Source organism: Podarcis gaigeae (assembly GCF_964106915.1).
Source record: "Podarcis gaigeae genome assembly, chromosome: 12".
NCBI lineage: Eukaryota > Metazoa > Chordata > Lepidosauria > Squamata > Lacertidae > Podarcis > Podarcis gaigeae.
The window spans coordinates 27,888,941-27,915,309 of NC_139688.1; the positions used below are offsets into that span (position 1 = coordinate 27,888,941).

Sequence of the window (26,369 nt, forward strand, 5' to 3'; positions counted from 1 at the left end):
TTTTCTCTGGATATATAATGGAATATATACTGGATGCAGGGCATGTGTGGAGCTGCTCAGCATATTCTCAGAGGCGTAAGTGTCTGTGCCCTGACTTTATCCACTGCCGTGATAAGGTCCGGTGTTTGCATTCTGCTATCAATAAAGGGAAGGAACAGATGGGGAAGTCCATAGTGGCATCAGGCTTTGCTTGCCATACACATATGTTTCAGGCAGAAGGAAAAGCTTGAAAGAGCAAAGTGGATCCTTGTACAGCACCAGAGATAATGCAGGGCCAATGCTGTCGTGTCTGCCTAGCGCTCCAACAAAGGATGAGATGCACTGTGCCAAACTCTCAGACCTCAGAGCTATTGTGTTTGCCACCGCTCAGCGTAGCAGCAGGGAGAATCTGCCCCTACCCAGTGTGGTTTGACTTCCAATTTTAGCACAATTCCCCATTTGCATCTGCAGCCTGCATCAGATTAGATGACTTTGGCAATCAAACTTTGCAGGCGGCTACTGGCAGAAGCGGGAACAAAACCGGTCCCAGCTTTGACCCTTGTTTATTCATTGAAAACATTTGCGTCACTCAAAACATTTTGAGTCTTGCCTTTCGACCCAAAGGTCTCCAAAGTGATTTGCAAAATAAAACATGAAATAGAAACTGCAGTCAGGCGGCACAAGTCATTCACGATGGAACCATGCAATAGGATGGAAAATGGGAGCCTGCTGGTTCAGACCAAAGGTTGATGGAGTCCATCATCCTATTCTCACTGTGGTCAAACAGATGAATGTGTGTGGGAAGCAGAACTAGAGCGCAAGATCACCCTCCTCACCTGAGATTCCCAGGGACTGTTATCTGAAGGCGCACTGCCTGCGACCATGTAGGTAGAAGATGGTGATTGGCCATTGAAGAGGAGAAGAAGAAGAGTTTGGATTTGGTATCCTGCTTTATCACTACCTGAAGGAGTCTCAAAGGGGCTCACATTCTCCTTTCCCTTTCTCCCCCACCACAAACACTCTGTGAGGTGAGTGCGGCTGAGAGACTTCAGAGAAGTGTGACTAGCCCAAGGTCACCCAGCAGCTGCATGTGGAGGAGCGGGGACGCGAACCCGGTACCTCAGATTTCGAGACTACCGCTCTTAACCACTACACCACACTGGCTCTCCTTTGACTGACATCCTCCATGCCATTAAATGATTGAATGGATTGCACTGGTGTGAGCTTCCTTACCTGGCAGACCATTATTTCAATGTAGCTACTCTGAGCGTGACAGAGCAATATTTTAAAGGAAAGTGTTGTTCATAAATATTTAAATAATAGAAACAAGGAGTTGTATATCCATATGTTCAGCTCCAGCTCCAAGTTCCCCATGATTTAGACCAGGGATGGGGAATCTGGAGACTCTATATGTTGTGAGTCTCCAGTGAACAGCAGTGGGAGCTTGTAGTCTGGTAATGTTTGAAAGGACACAAACTTTTAAGCCGTGTCTGTTTAAGAAACTCTTCGGGTGTCCTTCAGACTGTAAGAATTTTGCAGGATGGATTCAAGCCCATATTGCTGTAGGTTTGTGTAGTTAAAATGATTTAAAGGGTTCTGTCACCTTCATGCCACCTTCATGCAACAAATCCACTTTAAGAAAGAACAGGCCTTTCTGTGATTCTTTTGGAAAGTGACACAGGGAAATGCATTGAAAAGTGTGTGGGTGATTAATGATTAACAGGAAGGCAAATCAGGATGAAGGCTCAGTATCATCTAAATGCCCGGCAAACAAATCAGAACAAATGGTCAATACAGACTGGATGTAACCTAGGCTTCCTCAACCTCGGCCCTCCAGATGTTTTGAGACTACAATTCCCAGCATCCCTGACCACTGGTACTGCTAGCTAGGGATCATGGGAGTTGTAGGCCAAAAACATCTGGAGGGCTGAGGATGAGGAAGCCCGAATAACCTAACATCCATGTAAGCTTTGTGTAAGCAGAGCAAGATGAATATTCAATAAATAAGTTTTCTGCAGGACCCTCAATAGCATATAATTTTACTCCCAAGTTTTTCCTTATTTGTTCGGAGGAAGGGACTGAATAAATGGTGGGTGTTTGATTTCTCAGTGAGAGGACCTGCCATACCATTACCCTGAGCTGGAATTCCTATATGCCCCCATCCCATGGCTGCTTTATCTGAAGAAAGAGTGGTCAAGTTTCAAACATGCTTTGAAAGAAAATATGTGTAAAGTAGTTTTTATAATGTGGGAGTGTGGGACACAATTTAAACAGCTCAATTTAAAAGTTTCTGGTTGGACACTTCTTCTGATTAGCCACTATGATATAGATGCAAAAAGAAAGAAATTTCTGAGCTAGATGATGCCCATTCCATCTTGTTCACTTCACTGGATTTCAGTCTGGAAAGTGTTTAATATAGCTTGTGCAACCAGACAAAATCAGCTTTTCAATCTGCAAGGAAATTCTCTACTTTCCTCCCACAAAAGTGTCAATTTATGGCACAAAGGTTTTAGAACTTGATCATGCTGTGACAAATTCCCTGACTTCTGAGTTTCAAATTAGATTGAAAATTTAATAAGTGAAACAAGTGATGAAACCTGCAAAATAATTCATCGTAAGAGGTAGTCAACATTGTTATTGATACAACATCCATATTTAGTACATTCGTTTCCTTTGTGAGCGGTCCTTACATTTCTAACATTATTACATTTAGCAGCACAATCCAGTTTGGCTATACATTATTCTATTTTTAGTTTTGCTGATGAAAAGCAAGACAGCTTTATGTCAGTTTCTGAATAATATTTGAATAAGCAGTTGTTTAGGAAGCAGAAATGTAAATCAGCAAATATTTTTAGATATTAGGACTAGAATACTGAAGGCATGAAATCGATACCTTCCTTTTCTTACTTGATACCATAGGACAGAGTTGGAGAACCTAATTTGGCCAACAGGCTCTTTTCCCCAAACCACACCCACCTGACACCATATGTTGCTACTCTGCCCCTGTTGGGAAGGCAGTTCTGCAGTTCAGCCCTACTACATGGGTGCTACAGTTTGGTGGGATCAACTCCTAGAGCATCCATCATGTATCATAAGGTGGTTGGGGAGAGGTGCAGGTCTGGTTTTTAGACCACATAACAGCTTGAATGATAGCTGTCACTCAGGGTGGGGGTGGGGTCCACAGGTTGCGCATCATTGGTTCATACAATAGGAAGCTTATGTTTAAAATGTATATATTTTTTCTTGTTCTGCCATTGGAAGCTACGGTACTTTACCAACAAAGCAGCCCCTCAATATTTTTTGAATAAGTAAATATATATATGAGGCAGAACAATTGACAAAACTTCAATATTTGGTAGATGGCATTCTGACTTTAAAAGTTGCAAAAGAATTCTCTTGATCAAAACCAACTGAGATTTGCTTTATCCCCTCTGAGCAGTTAAGTACGTTAAAAGTTCTTGGTCCCTTCAAAATGCCATGCAAAAATGAAATTAGTAATGATTTGTCTGTTATTGCCATTCCAACCTTGAGAAATTTATTTATTTAGGGAACGAATATTTGCTAGAGTATGCAATTCTGCAATATTGCTTGCTTCTTTCCGGCTGATTATTACACAGAATTTCTCCCACAAACAATAGGCGGTATATGTTGCTTCTACTTCTCATTTCACTTAATAGATTTTGACGGTAAAAGGGTGGATGCATTTTAACATTGTGAAGCTTCATAAAAATTTCTCTGTGCTCTGAATTCAGCTCTTGTAGGGCAACTCAGAAAGGCGGGTTGCTTGCTGTATTTTGGTGAGGCAGCCAGCAATGTGTTGGCCAGAGTCAGGTGCAGGATTGATACTGGACTAGGAAGGCTGTCCATATTCCTCTCCCCTACACCATTTAAGACCTTGACCTGAGTCCAGACCAAGCGCAAAGATGCAGATGCTCTTGACACAGGATGCTGGTAACAACATCAATTTCTGTTTGGTGCCCTAGCCTAGGAGGAGACTACTGAGACTGTAATGACATTGCCAGAAAGCCCAGTCTCCAGAGATGGAGTGCACTAGGACAGATGACTCCAGGCCACTTAGAGCAATATTGAAATCATTATTGTTTCGGTACAGAGACTAAACTTTTTTGGTCATCTGCTTGAGGATTAGATATTGGACCTGGACCAGAGGATGAGCTGTGTTTTGCAATTTTAGAAGCTATGTGACTTGGCTGCTCAGCTTTTTTCCCTTTTTTCACATGGTCTGTGGTATTTTGTGTAGTGACTTTGCAGTTGTTTTTATTGATTAGTTTAGTGATGATCTATTGTAATTGCTGGGAGTGATTTTCTGTTAAATTCTGATCTGTTGATGGTTTGAGAATTAATTTTGTCATTTAATATTCTATTTGAATTGATTACTGAATATTACTTTAATTGGTTTAAGTTGTTTATGTTGATTGTCATATTTTCCATTATGACTTGTTTTGTGTTGGATCAGATTGTTATAGGATGTGTGTTCTTTTGTGGTATATTTTGCCATTTCTGTGGCTTGTAAACAGCCTTCTGTTTACAATGTTGAAAGGCGGTATACAAATTATAAATGCAGATGAAAAGAAACATACTACAGAGGCGCAATGCAACTATTTCTATACCTTGTTCTGAGGTGTTTTTTAACCATGGCTCTATTTCTCTCTACTATGTACCCACAATCATTCTAAAAGCTATTCAAATAGATGCAGATTCAACAGCATACAAAGCTTGTTATCAGTTATGTTTGTTTTGGTATTGCAAGCAGGTATATTTTGATGGAATCCCAGCAACCTGCTTTGTTGAGACATATAAAAAACATGTCAGCCTCCTCAAGGTGGTGGGGTTGGAAGTGGGGATGAGTATGTTAGCTCTACTCCCTTGTTGCCATTCTGTTTACCCTCCCTGAGTTGGAGGCCAACCTTATTGCTGTACTTTGAGAGGCTCCCTGACCATTTTGAAACCTTGGTTCCAATAGGAGAAGATGGTGTGTTCGCAGCTAGCAGAGGGCAGTAGTCCTCGTCTTTAAAGTGTTGGCTGCTTCTCCTGAAATGCATTTTTGTGTGTGTGTGTGTGTGTGTGTGTGTGTGGCATAATACAAGATGGCTGTAACAGCAGGCTTCTTATAGCACAAAATGGAGGAGCAGCAATGGTTGACTTTGTGACCTCATGACTTCATCATTATCAGAAGCACCTGACTAGTCAGACTAGGGACTAGATGGAGCCTTGGTGTTATCTCTCTACAGAGCTCTTCTTACAGGACACTTTGTTTTGTCAGTGGGCTAGTGATGGAGGTTCTCCAGCCATTCAAGACATTTTGTGAAAAACAAGATGGTGCCCTTCAAACTGGATGTCAGCACTGGTGATAGGAAGGAGTCCTTCACAACACTTGAAGGCTCGCTTAGGGGATCTAGGGCAGGCAGTGTGGCACAAAACTCTTCCCTCCAAAATCTTGTTGCCACTCTCAGCTCTGGCACCTGGCACCTGAGGCACCTGCCTTAGTATGTCTGATGGATTAGTTCAATTACATAATTTGAATACGCTGCTAATGCAATGGAGCAGCAAATTTAACTGTCAGCAATTAACATTTCCCATTGTACAAAGCTACCAACATTTTGACAGGATAAAAGTAGAGCAGTTAATTAATAAGAATAAAAAAAACCCTGGTTTATATAAACAAAAGGAACATTATTATAATTATTTTTAACAGACTGAATGTCAGCTTCTCAAGCTCAGTAACCTTGGAAATGTATTGTTTTATGCAGTGCAGATGTATTTTATCAGCCTGCTCAATACTAAGGTTATAAAATCCTTTGCTCTTGCAATATTGACATGATGTACAACTAACTCGGAGCCCAGAGACACCCAATTAACATCTATATCCTTTTTGTGTGAATACATATTTCATTATGCTCTTGGTTTATGAATGACTGTAGAATATGCCCAATGTATCTTTTTTGGTTAGCAGGTGCTCATTGCAGAAATGTTATACAGGGCCTCAAAAAAAGAAAGAAAAAAGGAATGCATTTTTTATTCTGTTTATTTGTCTCACCAAGAATGCCCACCCTTTCCACTGCATTTTATGCATTAGACAACTTTGTATTTGGTAGCTATTTTTGAATTCTGAAAAAAAAATACAATAAAAAGCCTGATAAAAGATGATTTTATAAACTTCTACCATGCCACCTCTTCCTCACCTTTTCTCAAAAATAGAAGTTCCAAATGTTGCAACCTTTCCTCACAGAAGAGTTGCAGTATAGGATACAGCTGTTCTTTCGATTTTCAGTCCCCATATTTCAGGCTTTTTGCCACAGGATTGGTCAATAAAAGGAGGAACGAATATGGGAGATAGAATGTATTTATGGGATTCCCCTTTTCAGCAATATCCCCACATTGTACACAGTGGCTTGGACTCTAAGATAAATAAACTTAAGGAAACATATGGAAGGAGTTGACCCCCATTTCCCCACCTCTGCAAAAGTCTCACAACAGAATCAGGGGACATTCTTCCTGAACAACATAGGATGGGGTGGGGACAGGGAACTCTTCTTCTGTGAACTTTGTCTTGGATCCTAAGTCTGATTTAAGGCAAATCTTCCACCCCACTGTTAGGGCTCCGAATAGTGTGTTGTTGAGGTAGGGGGCTAAAGGAGAGACCCAGGAGAGGGCACCAGTAATTTATAAGGTTTGGTGCTGCCCACAAGGCAGGAGTTGGGGAAGAGTCAGGGCAGTCTGAGAAGAAGGAAGGTGCGCAGGATGTGGTGGAAGAAGCAGCTGTTCTGGTGACAGAAGGGTCAATAGATTCCCCACCTTCCTCCACCATGCAGGCAACTTCCATGCAGGAGATCTCAGGTTGTGAGTGTGCAACCCATTAGTACAGGCTTCCTCAGACTTGGTCCTCCAGATGTTTTTGGCCTACAGCTCCCATGATCTCTAGCTAGCAGGACCAGTGGACAGGGATGGTGGGAATTGTAGTTTCAAAACATCTGGAGGGTCGAGTTTGAGGAAGCCTGCATTATTATATAAGCAGGCAGAGGAGTGAACTCTCACTGTTGCTGCAATTGCTTCGTGGGGCACAGATGTGAGGGACAACTGCCTAGTGGCTGGGATGTGTGTGTGTGTGAGAGAGTGTGCATGCGTGCGTGCGTGCGTGCGCACGCAGAAGGAATTGTTTTAAGTGCTTTTGTCAATAAAGACTTAACTATCAGGTAAATGCCTTTCTTAGCTGGGGTGAGCTAGGGCACCCACACATTGTTCAGCAGGGACTCTGATCCGTGTGTATTTGTGTTTGAAAGTGACTGCAAAGAAAGGAAGGGACGGAATACTTCCATTTTCTAAACTTCCTTATGTTTGCTTATCTTACAATATAAGCCATTGTGTATTTCTGCACTATGGTGCAAAGCTTAATTTGACAGCATTTAAATGAGCACTCCAGTTATACAAGAGTTCAGATCCTACTGGTGTCCATGACTGAACTATTGAGATTTGGTGTTCCAACAGTGCAAACCTGACCAACCTCTTTGGTGTAGGTCTATTTTCCTTCCCAATTGAGTTTATTTTGCACATTCTCAGTGTTATTACCATTAACTTTATGACCTAGGGTCCCAGGGCACCCTAATGCAATATGATACATTGATAATAAAGAATATATTATGTAAGCATGAGGTATTTCATCTTAATGTATAGTCTACAAGACTGCACCCAGCATTAAAGGCTTATAAGATGAAGAGTTTTGGCGATGGTAACCTTCAGAAGTAGCTTTTGATATACAACAGATCTATTGTACAAAAAATAATAATGATCTTCAGAAGTATCTTTCGTAATATGAACAAAGTTCAATGAGTAGAATGAGCTGATGAATCACAAAGCTGAACATTGTTCCATACAAAAACATGGCAATATAATAAATTCCCAATGATATAATACACTGTGTGAATAATTCCGTACAGATATGTATGTTACAGGTTTCAGGACTTTTATGTGTTATGTACATTTCTGTTTCAATAGCCCATTTTTTTGCACTAAGAAAAGTTATATAACTACTGTACCGATATGCTAAATCTCAATAAGGATAAAAGGGATCAGAAGTATAACATTCTCAGTAAAGGTGGTCTGATTTTTAAAACTGTTTTTCGGTTTTGTTCACTACATCCTAGCAAAGTTAGGAATAAAGTTTAAGAAGATGATCTTGTTGGTAAAAAACAAAACAAAAAAACACTTCAAGCAAATCTGGTCCCATTCTGTGATGTATGATGTAATTATGCATTTAATGAATCTGACAGGCTATATTTTCTTCACCAAGCCAGCCACTAAATTGAATTTCAACCTCAGTGACTTGAATCTTTGTAGATCTGATGTATTCTGGTCACCAGTATCTCAATCTAACAATTCTAGTGCCAAGGCAAGAATGAATTTTTAAAATGCAAGCATATAGTTTATTATATACTTTGCATGTACAATTGGTTGATAATTTACTGGAGAGAAACTATGACACCAGATGGAACATACTTTATGGCCACGATTGAACCAAAGTTACACATTTTTAAATCTCACTGATTTCTATGGAAGGAGTCTTAGACTGCAATCCTATACACATTTACCTAGGCGTAAGTACTATTGAACATAGAGGAGTTGACATTACCAATCATATATAAATTCCATTGTTATGGATATACCTAAATGACTTCTGTTGAAATAAATGGGATTTCAATAACATTGGATGGATTATCTGGTTTCTTTTACCTCAAAACCTCTGCACAATCTCCCTTTTCTTCATTTCTCTCTTCAGAGAAAAGGTGTAGTCTAACAAATTGCACACTTTCAGCTGTTCAGGACACAGTCTGCATAGGGTTGTGACCACAAATTTACAATATGCAGAAATGTTTCTGTGTATTTTTGTTCAAGTCGGTTCATCATGGCCTGGTATTCTGTTCACTGCAGTTCTATTCACTGTAGATCACAGAAATGAGACAACATATAATACCGTCCTATCACTTGATTAACATTTGGCAATCTAATGCCTATCAGTACACTTTGTACTGCACATGTTAAATGGGATTATGTGGGAGGGCTGTGCAAAATGTTCCACATGGGCTGGAGGAGCCTCTACTCCCATCCTGTGTGAAGAAGCTTATGGCCAATGGTCAGGGGTGATGGGAGTTGTAGTCCAAAACATCAGGTTGAAGAGTCATAGAATTGTAGAGTTGGAAGGGCTCCTAAGGGCTCCTCTAGTCCAACCTCCTGCAATGCAGGAGGAGAGGCTGACTTAGAGTCACAAAACAGTTTTAGAACCCTCAAAACACTTCCTTATGAATAGAATTTACCTTTAAAGTTCCCTGAGAGATTTGTGCCATTTGCTCAATACTGAAAAATAATCAGTAATACTCTCTCATCAAACACTTGGGAGCAATACAACTACCTCGTGTTCTCTTTAGGACAATGAGTGTAATGTTAGTCTTAAGTAGATCTAACAATGCTAAAACGCCAAGGCTAATGGATGGTATTAGCCAGCCTTTCTAGCTGGTCCCTGGGACCCTTCCCAGAACACGCCCCTTCTCCAGGCTGGACCCCTGTTTCTTGCTCTCCTCATAAGAGTGTTGCTTCAAATTGTGAGGGGAAAGAGACTCTGGTGTTGGCCATCATGGGGAACACATGTTCCCACCTACCTTGCCCAACCCTCCAAAGGCTGCATAATGGAATTGCTTCCTGAAGAACTCTGAGGGGAGTTTTCTTGCTATTTTGTTTGAGTAATTTAATACAGTCATACCTCGGGTTGAATATGCTTCAGGTTGAGTGCTTTCGGGTTGTGCTCCGCGGCGACCCGGAAGTAACAGAACACGTTACTTCTGGGTTTTGCCACTCGCGCATGCGCAGACGCTCAAAATGACGTCACACGCATGCGCGGAAGTGGTGAATCGTGACAGACGCGCAGTCACGGGTTGCGTTCGCTTCAGGATGCGAATGGGGCTCCGGAACGGATCCCGTTCACACCCTGAGGTACCACTGTAATGTGTTTGGGGAGGGGAGCAGTTACTAGGTATTAAGGTCATCAGCTTCGGGACTACTTTTGGATGTGAAGGTGGGTATTCTTATCTGACCTTGATAATCACTTAAATGTTGGTATATGCTAAATCAAGTGTTAATATAATAATGATATTACTTATTTTATGGATCCAGTTATCTCAATAATTCAGATTTTGGTTTTTTATGGGAAGTGCTTTGAACATGAATGTATGACAAAATTTACTGGGACTGAAATGCTTTTGACTGGCTTGAATGGGTCCTTTAACTGTAATAATGGCTCTTGCTTATCTGATGTTGGAGGGAGAGATGAGATGTGTTTGTAGAACCTATGACTTTTGCATTTGTTAGTCCACAGGAAAAGAAGTGCAGAAACTGGACAACCCACTAATTTCTTCCCCCTCCAATATGGTTCTTTCATTTGAATACGCGTGTGTGTTTAGAAGCCACATTGAACTGGCATGTGCAATGAGGTGTAAATGGGGTCCAAAAGTTTAAGTACCTAGTGGACAACCCCTCTATGTATTCCTTATCCTTAAGAGTTATGACTTCATTAGCAAAATAAATGATGAATATTTAGATGCAACTGTAAAATTGTAAGTATTCAGAAGCTCAGAAGTATCAATTTTAAAAAGGAAAAAAAACTAATTTTGAAGTACATTTCACAGTTTATTTGTAGAGAAAAATTGTTCCCTATATCTGATGGACTGAAAAATATGGCTGACAATTTCCCAATAAATGATTAATATCAAGCAACCAGTATATGGAATGCTGAACAAAGTCTCTTGGGTTCGCTCATTATACTCTGACAGAACCGTCTGTTTCTTAGGCAAGCTAGTCTTTTTGAATGCTTGTGGCACAATAAATATTTTACCTTCATTTCTGACTGTGCTTGATGTCAGAATAATACTGCATGAAATCCTCTTGAGACAGTGTGGATTTAAATATAATGGAATGATTCCTATTGTTTTGCTCTAAATGCAAAAAATCTTTAAGATTTTTTTACTTAAATTCAAAGATCAAAATCTTTCCAGGATGCTGAGAAATAGTTCATGTTTATGGTTCCAAGGTTGAGTGTAAAAAGAAAGTATCTTATGTAATAGCTGTTTACCATCTCCTATACGCTTTTAGCTCAGCTTGGAGAACAAAGATCCATGTATAGAAACAATGGCATCTCCCAGGTTGTCATGGGACAGCTAATGGATGCTTGTTGTTTTTATTAGTGCATCCCTCATTTCATATGGTCAAGTTCTGAAAACTATTGAAATTCCATGCTTCTCACTGGCTAGCTCTAGCCTTGGACCTATTGGCCTTTAAGAGTACTGGAGCCAACTGCCACATCTGTTTCTTACAGACTCGAGCTGTTGCCACCTGTTGCTTGTATATGCACCTGACCGAGCACACTTTTGCAGTCGCCTTGAAGTCTTCTCCTCCTTGTATAAATAAGAAGTCCTTCATTCGTAAGCTAAGCAGACGTCTCTCCAGATTTTAATGCAACAAGTTCAGAGTCTTCTATATACTTCCCATTAAACTGTTCACTGTTGGAGTCGTGGTGGTACGGATAAATTGGAACCTCCGTGATGGAAGTGGCTGTGTAGGAGGTAGATCGCGTAGAACAATGTTCTCGCCGTCTTTGACCCCACTGGGTCTTATACTGCATCCATTGCCTCTTCAAAGCTCCTTGGACCTGCAGATATAAGACAATAGAGTTTAGGCTAGTGCAACAGAAGGGGATAATCTGAATTGATTCTAACACAGTGGCTGATAAATCTTGCCTTCCCTCTAAAAAACCAGCTGGTATGGTGGCTACTTTCATTGGGGGGGGGGGGTATAACTGCAAAAGGTGCTAGTGAAATCTTGGAAGGCTTAATACATTAGGTGAGATCCAAAGAACTGGCATGCAAGTGCAAGTCCTAACGCTCCTGTTAGGCAGGGGACCCTCCAGAATTATGTGGGAAGGGGTACTGGGAGTGGCAGAAGGGACAGTTGACAACCCACCTTATGTGTGAGCAGAAATCCCTCCCATTCATGCATGGGGCTTTTTGGATCCAGTCTACTGTATATATTCTACAGTAAACCATATACTCACAGTGCATGCTTTTAAAAAAGGATTAAATAAGTGTGCTTAGCTTTTCATAAATGGGGATCATGCTGCTGAAGATCAGGTCTGGCATCAGCTTTTGGCATTCACGGGCAGAGGCCCAGCACTCTTGAGTTCTTTGGATGTGCACTGAGGCTGCCACAGGTAGACTTGAGTGATATGTTTTTATGGTCATCACCATCCCCCCCCCCCAATAATGTACTGGATGTTGGTCCAGTCAATTGTGGAGAACATAAAATGGCATTGACAAGAATGTTGTCTCATAAGAGGTTTGCTATTCCTTAGTTAAATAAGTTTTGACAGTATGAACCTTTTCTGAAGTTCCTTTTGCCTAATGCCCCCTCAAAAAAAGAATTTATTATTAATTTTCATGATGCAACCATGAAGCTAGAATCTTTCTTTTTCTTAAAAAGAAAACAATTTATTTTAAAATGAGACCCAGCAAAAGGTTTAAAGGCTGCAATCCTATGCAGATCTGTCTGGATGTAAGCCCCACCAAACACAATGGGGCTTACTTCTGAGCAAATAATTGCAATGTAAATAATGTGGATGCAGAACAAATGGTTTTCCCAGATTAAGCTGCTAAAGTCCAGAAAAGAACAACAGGTAGCCAACCATGTTGCTGGTTATCAACAAAAGCCACAATGCAAAAGGAGACATATGCATAAGGAATGTTTTGGTCCAGTCAGGAAGTAAAAAAGAAAAAAGAAAGTTATGTTTTGAAAATTAAACTGAATAGAAATATTAAAGCATTGAATCTAAAACTAGTAATGCAGCAAAGCTGAAAGGCATTTGTTCAGCTGTTTATTCTTCATTTCTTGATTCTTAAAGGCTGTGGATACAACAAGCATTACCAACGCCACTTTGTTAGCATTGTTAATAGATTTCCCCCCCTGCAATATTTGATAATATATTCTGAGTCTAGCCATTTGCTATTCAAATACAAAATGAAGTATTTGAAGAATGTTGAAAGGGCAGAGACTGAGCAATATGAAAGAGATCCTAATTTCCATCTGTTCAAAGTGGTTCATATGCAGATTTCAAAGCGCGTTGCTGAATAATGGCTGTTCCCCCCAAACACCACGCATTTTGTTTAAGATTCACAAATCATCTCTCTATTCATTCTGTCTCATTAATGCACAATTCTTGATTATGGAAGGCATTAGCTTATTTCCCCCCAAACAGACCATGAACACTGGAAAGCCAGTGTGGTGTTATTAGGGACTTGGGAGACCCAAGGTTCATGCCTACTTGACTGCAAAACTCACTGGGCTAGTCTCTCAGCCTAACCTCCCTCACGTGATGATTGTGTGAGGATAAAATGAGGAATGGAAGAGACCACCTTGAGTTCCTTGGAGGAAAAGTGTATGAGAGAAATGTAAATGTAATGTAATTTGCTGGCTGGATTTTTCATGGTGGAAATTAATGCCGAAGAACATGACTGATAGGCAAATGAGCAGTGCAGTGCATAAGGCTAAACCTACCCAACAGTGTTACTATTAGAAAGTCCTACCTAACACAACTGGAATCTGACTGTATGTTACTATAAACACGTTTTAAAAATCAGGCTTAGGCAATTGTATTTTGAAGAAAAAGTAGCTTCAGAATGGCCTCCTGATGGGGGATCACAGCCTCCCATTAGTTTCACCCTCCTCACCCCAGGAAGGCATTGTTTATAGTATGCATCTGTTCTGAATGAACTGGCAGAGGGATAACAATATGATGCAATCTTACTCATGTCTATTGAAAAGCAAATGCCATAGAAGGGACTTATGTCCAGGTATATATGTATAGGATTGTAGCTGTCAGGTTTTATCCGACATTAGTCCTACTCAGAGGAGACCCACTGAAATTGATTACCTTGACTAACCTATTAATTTCAGTGAATCTACTCTACATAGACACAACCCTACTGTTTATAATACTTCTGAATATTCAAAATGTTCCACACACACTATCTCTGGATTTCTTACAGTATACTTGGAAAGAGAGTGTCATAATCCCTTGATTGTAGGGGAAGAGGTGAAGCAAAGGAATGGAGAATTTGCCTGTCCGCCTAGGGGGCTTCTTATATCATGGCTCACTCTCTCAGCTACGACGCACTGCACCAGTTATTTATAAATATGCTGGCCTAATTGAATCTCCCTAAGGGACTGCGGTCTAATTGGGAAAGCCTTGTGCTAAAAGATCAGACTTAATATTAATAAACAAGAGTTTTTAAAACTCTTTTAAAAGCCAGAGTCGGCTAGGAGATTAATATTTGCAACAGACCTGCAGAGATTTCTGGCTCACAACAGTAATAGCAAAAAGCCTCCAGCCTGCTCCAAAGTAGGGTGCTGAAAAGCTTGGGCGGACAACCAGGAAGACATCCAAATTTATATCTGAAAGGATTAGGATGTTGTAAAAATGAATTTTTTGTTTGAGCCATCTTGTTTCTTATTTCTAGATATGTTAATTTGTTAGAACCCAATCCACTATTCTGTACCACACTCCAGTTGGTGGAGCTTGAGGTTCTAGTAAAAAAATTCCAGTAAACTACTGAAATAAAATTTCAGTAATTTATTATCTCCTCCTCACAGTCTCTGTAAACACATATTATCTATGCAAAGCAGGCAGGCTGCATAAACACCACCAACACCACCAACACCACCATAAACAACACCAGCGGTTGCCGAACAACTCCAGGCACGCCTGGAAGAAGCGGACCATTTGGATCCCTTCCAGTCGGGATTCAGGCCTCATCATGGGACTGAAACTGCCTTGGTCGCACTGGTTGATGATCTCCGGCGGGCTAGGGACAAAGGTGAGAGCTGTTTCCTAGTTCTGCTGGATCTCTCAGCGGCGTTTGATACCATCGACCATAACATCCTTCTGGACCGTCTTGAGGGGCTGGGAGCTGGGGGCACTGTCCTACAGTGGTTCCGCTCCTTCCTCCTGGGCCGTGTTCAGAAAGTGGTGGTGGGGGATGAGTGTTCAGACCCCTGGGCTCTGACTTGTGGGGTGCCTCAGGGTTCTGTCCTCTCCCCCATGCTTTTCAACATCTACATGCAGCTGCTGGGAGAGATCATCAGGAGGTTTGGGCTGGGTGTTCATCAGTATGCAGATGATACCCAGCTCTACCTCTCTTTTAAATCAGAACCAGTGAGGGCAGTGAAGGTCCTGTGTGAGTGTCTGGAGGCGGTTGGAGGATGGATGGCGGCTAACAGATTGAGGTTGAATCCTGACAAGACAGAAGTACTGTTTCTGGGGGACAGGAGGTGGGCAGGTGTGGAGGATTCCCTGGTCCTGAATGGGGTAACTGTGCCCCTGAAGGACCAGGTGCGCAGCCTGGGAGTCATTTTGGACTCACAGCTGTCCATGGAGGCACAGGTCAAATCTGTGTCCAGGGCAGCTGTTTACCAGCTCCATCTGGTACGTAGGCTGAGACCCTATCTGCCTGCGGACTGTCTCGCCAGAGTGGTGCATGCTCTGGTTATCTCCCGTTTGGACTACTGCAATGCACTCTACGTGGGGCTACCTTTGAAGGTGACTCGGAAACTACAACTAATCCAGAATGCGGCAGCTAGACTGGTGACTGGGAGCGGCCGCCGAGACCATATAACACCGGTCTTGAAAGACCTACATTGGCTCCCAGTATGTTTCTGAGCACAATTCAAAGTGTTGGTGCTGACCTTTAAAGCCCTAAACGGCCTCGGTCCAGTATACCTGAAGGAGCGTCTCCATCCCCATCATTCTGCCCGGACGCTGAGGTCCAGCGCCGAGGGCCTTCTGGCGGTTCCCTCATTGCGAGAAGCAAAGCTACAGGGAACCAGGCAGAGGGCCTTCTCGGTAGTGGCGCCCACCCTGTGGAACGCCCTTCCAGCAGATGTCAAAGCAATAAACAACTACCTGACATTCAGAAGACATCTTAAGGCAGCCCTGTTCAGGGAAGTTTTTAACGTGTGATTTTACTGTATTTTTGGTTTTTATGGAAGCCGCCCAGAGTGGCTGGGGAGGCCCAGCCAGATGGGCGGGGTATAAATAATAAATAATAATAATTATTATTATTATTATTATTATTATTATTATTATTATTATAACATGGTAGCAGCAGGTGTACAGGGACCATTTTTGTATTATAAATGTCATTTTGCGTTCATTCACTTTTGCCTGGTCCTCTCAAACTGATCTCACAAAGAGGAGACGGCCAGCCAATAGACATTCCCCTTTCAGTAACAGTGAGGCTGATGCTCTTAGAGGGCTGTGTGGATAGCGCCACCATACAGTTTAGACACTAGGTGGCACTGGACTTAGTTGGATAGAATCATGAGTTTCCAGTTACTGTTCTGTTCTTGTTTAAGAGAGGCAATACAGTGCTCGCCTAGCTTCCTAATTGGTATGTCCTCAGACCTTCCATGACAAGGGCTGAACATAAATGACATTATGTTTTCCCACTGTTTAAAGCTCCAATCCTAATGTCACTTACCTGGGAGTAAGCCCTATTGAATTACATTGGACTTACATCTGACACGGCTAGGCTTATAAGACATGAAATAGAGCTATTATTTCAGTGTTCTAGACAAAGCTTTTCTGGTACTGAACATTTGTGAATAAATAAGGCTGAATCACTTGTTCCAAACGCAGATATGGAACATTGTTTTTGAAACCATTTATTTTGGATCAGTTTCACCTGATTCTGCCTTCATGCAAACAGTCCAGCAATAAGCAATAAATCACTGAGAAACTGAGCTCCTCTTGCACTATTATTAATTCCTTTCCTGAGCCATACCAGAAAATAAAACTTTGATCTCTATGCACCTGGCAAGGGCTAGCTGGACAATTTCACTGGAAGGAATGGAGAGCTGCGGCTCCCAAGCTTTAAGCTAACTGGTTGCACTGAATCTAAGGCACAACATCGAAATTTTGGGAGAGGAAACCAGAATTCTTCCAGGTTCTCTGAAAGTGTGCTGAAAAAATCAACTGTGTTTTCCTGCAAAATGAACACAGAAACTAGATTATCACTCAACCAGGGTTGGCCTAAGACTTTTCCTATGTGATGCTTCCCCAGGGACCTACAGACTAGTGGTGGAATCATATGACATCCTCCAGTTCATGTGAGGGCAGCAGCCTAGCTGAGGAAGCAGAGGGCAGGAAGCACAATGAGGTGGCAGATGGTCAGGAGTTCAGGTACGAGGGCAGTGTGGTGCAAATGCATGGGCAAAACGAACCCAGCACTCCTGCCAGTGTTTGCACTGTGCCAGCCTCCCTGCTGCCTCATCTCTTTCCTTCTCAGTAGGCAACAATTACCCACGTGCTGGAAGTGAGGGTAGCAGCTCTGCCCCACTTCGTGAATTGCTTTGGGGGGGGGGGGAACTGACTAAACTAAATAGCCGGTCCAAGCTAGCAACAAGCAAGCACTACTGGCACTAAGATGCCAGCTCACGAGGACAAGAATAACTGGCAGGAATTAACTTAGGGAGTTTTCTGCTGCTACAAGATGTGGGGATTGCCACTAGCTTAGGTAGCGGCCTAACTTTTAAAAGAGACTAAAGAGACTTCGTGCAGGTCTATCAAATGACTAATAGCTGTGGTAGCAAAATAGGACTTCCATGTCACTGAAAACCAGTTACCATTATGGGGGGCAACATCAGGCAATTGCCTTTAATGCCCTGTTTGGGAGTTTTCTAGTGGCATCTAATTGAATACAGGATAAGATGAACTTTATGCCTGATCCATCAGGGGTCTTATATTCTTATTGGGGAAGGACCATAGCTCTGTGGTACAGCCTATACTCTGCATACAGAAGGCCCCAGGTCTAATCCTGAGCATCTCCTGGTAGGGCTGACAGTGACCCCATTCTGAAGACAGAGGGAGCTTCTGCCAATCAGTGTAGACAATACTGAACTAGATGGGTCAGTGGGGTGACACGATGTAAAACAACTTCTTGTGCAACTAAAAAATGGGGAAGGTGAGGAAGTTGACATATCTCTTTCTGGTTTATACTTTTTGCCCTCAAACTCAGTTTGCTTTAGGCCAATTCGATAGCTGAAAGCTCCCTGGAAAAAATATGGGATAGTTCTATTTGCTTAGGAAGTAGTAGCATGAAGCACAGATTCCAGCAAAATTAGCAGTGCCTGTACCTCTGGAGCCTATGTAGACGAGGCTTCCAAATGCCACACAGTGAGTTCTTAGTAATACTGGGATGTGAAGTCTGTGGTTCCTGGATCCTGGCCTTGACCTCAGGTCATAAGACATGTAACATCTCAACTCTCAGCACTTCCAATAAGAGAAACCACAGAATATTATGAAACTATAGTGTAATGTTAAGTTCAGTATCTAGACTCAGAAAAATATCAGTAGGTTGATGCCACTGTTACGTCTGCACCACCGTTATGTGGTGCATTTGTAGCAGCACACCAGACACCTTTATTTGTCCCAGCTGCAACAAAACATGTCTCTCCCATATTAGTCTCTACAGCCTCAGCAGGTGCTGCAACCTTGCAACAGTTTGACTTCATTGTCTCCTGAGACAGATAAACGCCTGCCCATATATCTGCATATGTACGCAATGTACATCTAAAGATGGCCTTAAGTGATGAAGTAATCAGTAGAAGAGACACATTTCAAGTAAGCAATTTGCTCAATAAGAACACACACATCAATTTTGTGCTTAATACTGATCGGATCCAAATTTGGGGTGGGAGATAAAACCATGTGATTTCTAAGTCAGCAGGAAAAAGACTGCACATTGTTTTCCCCTTCCCTTAGAGGTGAGAAATTATGGGCAGACTTCATGCGGATCAAGTTTCTTTTTGGGTCAGAGAATATATTGGGTTTTTATATTGGTCAGAGAATATATTGGGTTTTATAGAGATATATTGGGTTTTTTTTTATAATAACATAGGTGCCCCCCCCCCCCGAGAACTGTATAATTAGAAGAGAACTTGTGCAGGTGCCGGATAAAACAATTCAGATTCCGATTATTCTGTTTTCCCAGTTCAGAGCCTCTGGAAATCTCTTAGAATCCCTGATTCCAGAAGAGACAACCAGAGGGGCCAATTTATTTTCCTTCAACAACCAGGATCAGTTTTGCCCTGCCTAAGTGAAGGAACATAAGGAGCCGCTTTATAACAAGACAGACCCATTTATCCCTCTAGCTAATTCCTGCAGTGGTTGAAGCAATGGCAGCACTTACCTGACCGCTCATCAGCAGCATTGCTGCAATTTAGCAGGAGGGAGAGGGTCTAGGCAGCAGTGCAGTGCCAACGCACTGGCCTGGCTGCCAAATTGGCAACGCTGATGCATTGGTTTTGCCACTGTCTTCTCCTCCCCATCCTGTTTATGTTATAAACTGTAATCCTACCACATCTGGAGAGCACAGGTTCCCTCTCTCCTTTTATATGAGTTAAGATTTTAGAAAAGAAGAAAAATCTATATATACTAACACCTATGCCAAAAAATCAGTAAAGCTGGGATATCTGAGTTTAAAATAATTTACAGCCTAACCGGAAACACATCTGCTTAGATGTTAATTGCCTTAAAATTCCACTGCCTTTCCGACTGAAGGATTTCAGCCCAATTCTTGGAAGTCAGCTTAATATTAAAGCTTTAGTTTTAGGCCCTAAACAATAAATCAACAAAACACAGTTTTTAATATTCAGATTGAGGCCTGCAATCCCTCAAACACTTTCCTGGGATTAAAGCCCACTGAACTCAATGGGCCTTACTTCTCAGGAGACATGCACAGGCTCGCATTGTAAACACCTGTATGGATTCTAACCAGTCAAAGGAAACGCACAGATTGCAAACCCAAATGCTTTAGGCCTTGGGAAACACATTTTGTATGGATATTTAATATTTTAAACCTGTCTATGGGAGATAATGTATTCATGCACAGCTCTGATCTGAAAACTAGGCCTTTGGGTTTCTGCGTAAGAACAGATAATGAAAAAGTTGACAGCTCCAACAGGAATTCCTATCTCGCAACTTGTATATCCTAATTAATACATTGGCAAAGCTTCAGAACGATGGCATACAGTATTTCCCCCTTCACTAAGAATGTGTCATTGGCTGCTTCTTCATTATAGCTAGAAAACGACAACAAGCAATTTTAGGATTTCCTCCTTTCCTCTTAGCTTTCATTTCATTAAGCCGTCCTGTGTAAATAAAAGATAAAATGCATCTCTTTATGTCAGGCAGCTGTTTGTGAGGATGTTGTGGCAGCTATGTCTGGGTGGGTCCAATGCACATAGCAGCCTGTAAAATGGCCGCAGGGCTTCCCCATGTCGCTACAGTGCTAGTGCAACAAAATGGAATAGTGGCTGTTGGCACTGGTGTGTTAGCAAAACCCCAATGTGGCAGTTTTGAGCAGCCTAATTATGCAGAACATGATGCCAAGTTTGGGAGAGGGAGACCATGGCAGCTGGAGGAACCTTTGGTGACGCCTCACTTCCAGGTTGGGGTCCTTCTGTGAGAGCTGTCACACAAAGACAACAGGGGCAACTTGATGTTCAAATGGACCCCCAGTTTATGCACGCCCTTCTTGAGAATAGAAAAAGAAGAAGAGGAGTTTGGATTTGATATCCCGCTTTATCACTACCTGAAGGAGTCTCAAAGCGGCTAACATTCTCCTTTCCCTTCCTCCCCCACCACAAACACTCTGTGAGGTGAGTGGGGCTGAGAGACTTCAAAGAAGTATGACTAGCCCAAGGTCACCCAGCAGCTGCATGTGGAGGAGTGGGGAATTGAACCCGGTTCACCAGATTACGAGTCCACCGCTCTTAACCACTACACCACACTGGCTCTCACAACAGCCACTGTGGCTTTGTGTGGATACTGCTCTCCTCTGAGCCAGGGATCAGGAACCTCTTTTAGTCCAAGGACCTTCCTGGCGCCACAGGCAAAAGCAGGTGGAGCGGAAGTGTAAATTTTACCTTGGTACAGCAAACTAGTTTCTACACGCCCCCCCCCCCCCAGTCTTCCATCCAGACGAGCAAAGCGGCAGTGCCACAGTTCGACACATTCCAGTCAGGCAAAAAACACTTGCGGGGCAAAATAGGGCCAGTGAGAGATACGAGCTTGGAGAGAGTAGGGAAGAGTTCCCAGGGCCTGATAAAGAGATCTGGAGGGCCACATTCCACCCCAGGCCTGAGTGAGGTTCCCCACTCCTGTCATGAGCCACCAACCTCTATTCTTATAGTTCAGCTTGCAGACTTTAGGATTATAAAAGGGTTGATGAGAGTTTAATGGGCAGAGCCAGAGTTCCCAACCACTCATACAGACTCTATGTCTGTTGTCACATTCTGCCCAGGGTTAAAGGTAGTGGTTGCAATTTTGCTCTTTTCGAGATACTGAATGAACACATCGATAAGGGGAGTGTGAGTTTTTGCTTTCCAGCAGGAAGTCAAATAATCTTGCAGCATCATTAAGTTTATTTCTCCCCTTTTCTTACATGGCCTTTCAAGAATTACTTCTAATAGATATCGAAAGGATGTTTGACATTCTTCCCCCAATGTTTTTTTAATCATTATAGTAGAGGAGGAATCTAAACATAAAGTCATATAAAATATTGATGCAACAAGATGAGAGTGTGAGAGAACACTGGTTCAATGATTTTTTGGGGGGTGGCGGCGGGTGGGTGTGCTTTCCATGGACTTCTGGAAGGCCAGTGCTAGTTATTAAATGTGTGAACGAAAGGCTGGACAACATGAATGCTAAGTAGCCAGCCTTTCAATGCTTCTCAGAATATTTAGAACAAGGAATTTGTATGTATGGGTTTCATCATACAAATGGACAATGTTTGCAGTCAATACTCAGACACATTAATGACATATACATACACTTTCTGTGTCACCATTTTATGGTATTATATTTTATAGCCAGGATCCAAACAGTCATGCAACTATTTCCAGATGTGGTAAGGGATGTTGGGCTTGTGTTTCTCAAAGTGTGTCTTTACAGTGCCTGCCACAAATCAAGTTTTCTTAAAAAAGAGCTTTCAAAAATGTCACGATTTATTCAAAAAATGAAAAGAGTCTATGACATTGGATCCTAAGATAAATCAGCTTAAGACAGTGCAAGGGATGAAGTACCCCCCCCCCACAACCATCTCCTGAGCCCTGTTGGAAAGGTGGGGAGGAAGAATAACCACTGGACTTTGATCCTAAGATACGTTAACAAAGTTTATGGGAGAAAAGTTCCTCCTCTATCCGCAGCACTCTATTCTGCACTGACACACCAAAATGGCTTTTCCCCCTTTAAAGAGCACATACCTGGCTGGGCAGCAGTAATGATGTTGTTCCAGCCCCAAGAAGGAAGGAAGGAGAGAGATCCCTCCCTTCTCTTGACCAGTGTGCTGCCAGGAAGAAATGCCCCAGTAACCCTTGGGAAATGCAGTTTTCCCAGCAGCAATTTCTTAACATGGACTTCCACGGAACAGAAACTGTGTTTTTTTTTCATTATTTTCAAAGAAGCAGCTTGGCTGATTATCCAAGCCAATCTGACATGAGCTTGGGAGAAAGTAATCCATGTCTCCTTATTAAACCAAGAGTGAACAACAGCCTTGTAAATTGCCATAACATAAAGTTTCACTGTTTCATATGCTTACCTCTCCATTGAAGAAACAGAAAATAGTTGCCACAAGTAAACCCTAGGAAGAAGAAAAGAGAGAAAATTATTCAGACTCTTTCTTTATCTATGCCGTGGCTACTTAGGGTGCAAAGTAATGATTCAAAATTTAATGCTGCCTTCATTTCATGCTGTATAGTTGGACTCCAATGTAGCTAAAGAAAACTGTCCTACAATTACAGCTTCTCATTGTTGAAAGACAAAACAGTGATATCTGCCAGGTTATATCCCCCTTACCCCCGCATCAAAGCCATCCTCAACTAAGAGAATCAAGAAAGTGGGCGTCTTTGGGTGAGAAACATATACACTAAATGAGAGATGGAAATCTGTGGTACATTGGTTTAAAAGCTGCTTTACATTCTCAAAAAGAAAAGAAAAAAGGACCAGAAACACATCACGTAAAAGACAAGCAGATCTATTGTGGCGTAAGCTTCCGTTTGTGCCAGTAGCAGCTTCACTCCTGATTTGGAGTGTATTTTTGTCATGAACACATGTGCGTGAGGAATGGGTTAACCTCTCTCCCCAACCATCCCTAAGGACAGTAGGGTAGGGGCTGTAGCTCAGTGGTAGAGCATCTGCTTTGAATGCAGAAGGTCTCGGGTCCAATCCCTGGCAGCCCTGTGAGAAATCCTGGAGAGTTGCTGCCAAGCCAGTGTAGACAGCACTGAGCTAGATGGACCAGTAGTCTGACTCAGTATCAGGCAGCTTCCTAGGTGTTCCTATGATCCTCATCCCCCTTGCAGCTCATATTTGAAAAAGACACCTCACAAGGCACACACAATAGTAAACTATATTGTACTACCAAAATGTGTAGTACAAGGCAATTCAATCCATGTGGCCTTGGAAGTAAACCTTATTGTGTTCAATCGAGTATTTACAGGTGTTCATCAGACTGCAGCCAGATATACTTTTCCAACACCAAAACGCAGGTCTTTCTCGTTTGTGGCCCTATCCTCTCTAACGAAAGACACTTTGGGTCACACAATTTCCTCCTTTCCTGCTCTTATCCCTCTAAATTCTCTTCTCATTTGCAGTTATATAGCCATATTGTCTTTCACAAGAGGATAACGGGGATCATGGCTTAAAGACGACGTGTTTGCTCAGATGGCCTTGAAATTAGATTTTAGTTAACTGTTCTGTAGAGGAGTTTGTCTGAGGTGAGAAAAGGAGCCTGATGTGGAGGGCAAAATGTGTCCAAAAGTGATGTTATTTCTACAAGACAGAAGGTAACAGCAGTAAATGAGTAATAAAAATACATGCACAGTAAAAAAACCTTGCCATTGTACATTGTACAGGAAGGTGAAGAGAGGCCTCTGTTTATGACTTGTTTAAAAAGGTGAAATGGCATGGAATTCAGATCTGTAAATGCTTGACAGTTTGACCCCGACACTACTGTCCTTGCTTAATTGGTAATTATATTGCAGATATTTGGTGGCGATATTATATTAAGATATTAAGGAAGATGGTGCAAAAATGCCAGACACCCACAGTGAGAAATACAGGGTGAGTCCTTTAAAAGAGGCCCCGTGGATACAGAGTACACATGTTTCACAGGGCCTCTTTTAAAAAACTCACCCTATAGCTAAACAGTTCCCATGATCTGACCGCTGAACACATTTTAACGACATTTACCCCACGACAAAGCAGTGTTATTCAACAGTAGTTGTTGTCAGACCCCCACATTATGTTACAGCTAAGTTGCAGTAAATCTGCAGTCGGGACTCATACATATCTAGGGAATGACGTGTCACCATTTTCATTAGAGAAAAACCACATTCAGATGCTAATATAAACACCTAGGGGCAGCGGCATAGGAAGCCTCTCAGGCACCTGGGGCGAACTGCCCATAGAGGCGGGGCAAGCGACACCCATAGAGATGGGCCATCCCTATGGGCTCCGCACCACGCTGCATCCCCGTCCCATCCGCTCTCCACCCACTGCCTCCCCCCCCCCCAGCTGTAGGGCAGCTGAGGCCCTGGGGCACACGGTGCCCTTAGGGAGGGATGACAGCACTTAGGGAGGGCGGACAGCACAGAGCCTGTGGGCGCCTGAGACGCGTGGCTCAGGCACACCGCAGGCCTTGCAGTGAGTACTGCCCGCCATTTTGTCCCCCCCCCACCAGGTGAAATCTGGGGTGAGCCACCCCCTGCCCCCCCTTCCTACACCCCTGCCTAGGGCAGAATTGGGATTGTGAGACCCAATTTCCATGCATGCACTAACATCCACATTATAATGGAATTATAGCAGCACACACAATCCCTTTTCCGCCAAGGTTTGTACTTGCTCGCTAAGGTATATGAAATGGTCTGAACATTCTAAACCACCATATAAAGACTGTGCCTTATTACTTAGTTTAAGTTGCCCAGCTGTATTGCAAATGCAAGTTGTATTGCTGTATTGCCCAGCTGTATTGCAAATGCAAGTTGTATTGCATTTCACTTATTTAAGTCAATAGCAATAATTGCTAATAAATCCTAATTAACAAGGATTTAATTCATTAATATATAAATTTGTTTGAGAATGGGCCATGCCTCAGTAGTAGAGTACATGCTTTGGATGTGGAAAGTTCCAGGATCAAACCCTGGCATCTCAGGTAGCAAGCAGAAGTGGCTTGCCAGGCAGGCAGATCTTTCTCATCTCCTGCTCTCAGAGGCAGCTTGCCAGGTGAGACCGGGCTGCTTATTCTGGCTTCGCAGCAGGTAGATCACTGTTGCTTATCCGAAGGGGGAGGAATGAGCTGGTGTAGAGTTTGCTGCAGTACAAACACCTGCACAGCCAATCTGGCACTCCTGCTGGTGTGTTTGCACCATGCTGACTTCCCTCTTGCCCCTCCCAATAACCAGTAGTGACCCACCTGCTGTGAAGCTAGCATAAGCAGCTCGGCCTCACCTGATGAGCTGCTTCTGACAGTAGCTGAGGAGAAAGATGTCTAATTAAGCAATAGTAGGCTAGACGGACAAGTAGTCTGGCCTGTTACAAAGGCAGCTTCCTGTGCCTTAATTAATATATATCATTATTTATCTGTAATGTAATCTAATGAAGAAACAGGGTTGGGCGAATCTGTTAATTTTGATTTCTCTCAAGTGTCTTGTTTTTCCAAACTTGAGTTCAGTCTTCCACATTTCTATATCTGTATCTAATTAAATACCTGTCTCTAATGCAGCACTTCACTTACTTTGTTTTTGCTTATTCTTGTTAAGTACCACATGTGTAACTGCAGATAGATGGAGCAATCTATTTCCAACCCACGCCAATTTCGCTTGCTTGTTCATTTGTATGTTCTTTTCAGTTTCTACAGTAATCATTTTTTTTAATAAAAAAAACCCTGCACAAATAAATTCTATTTTATCACAAAATGCCAATGAAGTGCATATTTTATCTCAATATTTGTGTTTCTAAATGTGTTTTATCTTAAAATATGTGTTTTTCAAAAACCACATTATAGGGACCATTTTTTGAGGAAGAATTTTGTATCACAAAATACAGAGAAGGGCAGAGTCCTAAGGAGAATTATGTTCCCATCTCCACACACATCAGGGAGGCAGAGATCTGGTCAGTTTGCATCAAGATTAACAAAAACAGAACTTCTCAAGCCTCCTAACGCGGAGCTATAGGATTTGAACTGGGTATAGAGAGGTGGATCTCAGACCACTTTGTTTTT

The 26,369-nt window shown here is 42.3% G+C and overlaps 1 protein-coding gene across 4 annotated transcripts in view; it reads right to left on the reverse strand.

The window, feature by feature from the left end:
* Nucleotides 1-6,004: 6,004 nt before the first annotated feature.
* Nucleotides 6,005-26,369, reverse strand: part of CALCR (calcitonin receptor) — a 144,327-nt gene continuing 123,962 nt past the window's right edge. For all 4 annotated transcript variants that reach the window (XM_083705354.1, XM_083705353.1, XM_083705355.1 and 1 more), the window contains 2 exons: nt 22,689-22,730; nt 6,005-11,689 (listed from right to left, as the gene is read on the reverse strand). In XM_083705354.1, the coding sequence (XP_083561480.1) occupies nt 11,468-11,689; nt 22,689-22,730 (264 nt within the window). In that variant the 3' untranslated portion in view covers nt 6,005-11,467. The remainder of the gene's footprint in view (nt 11,690-22,688; nt 22,731-26,369) is intronic.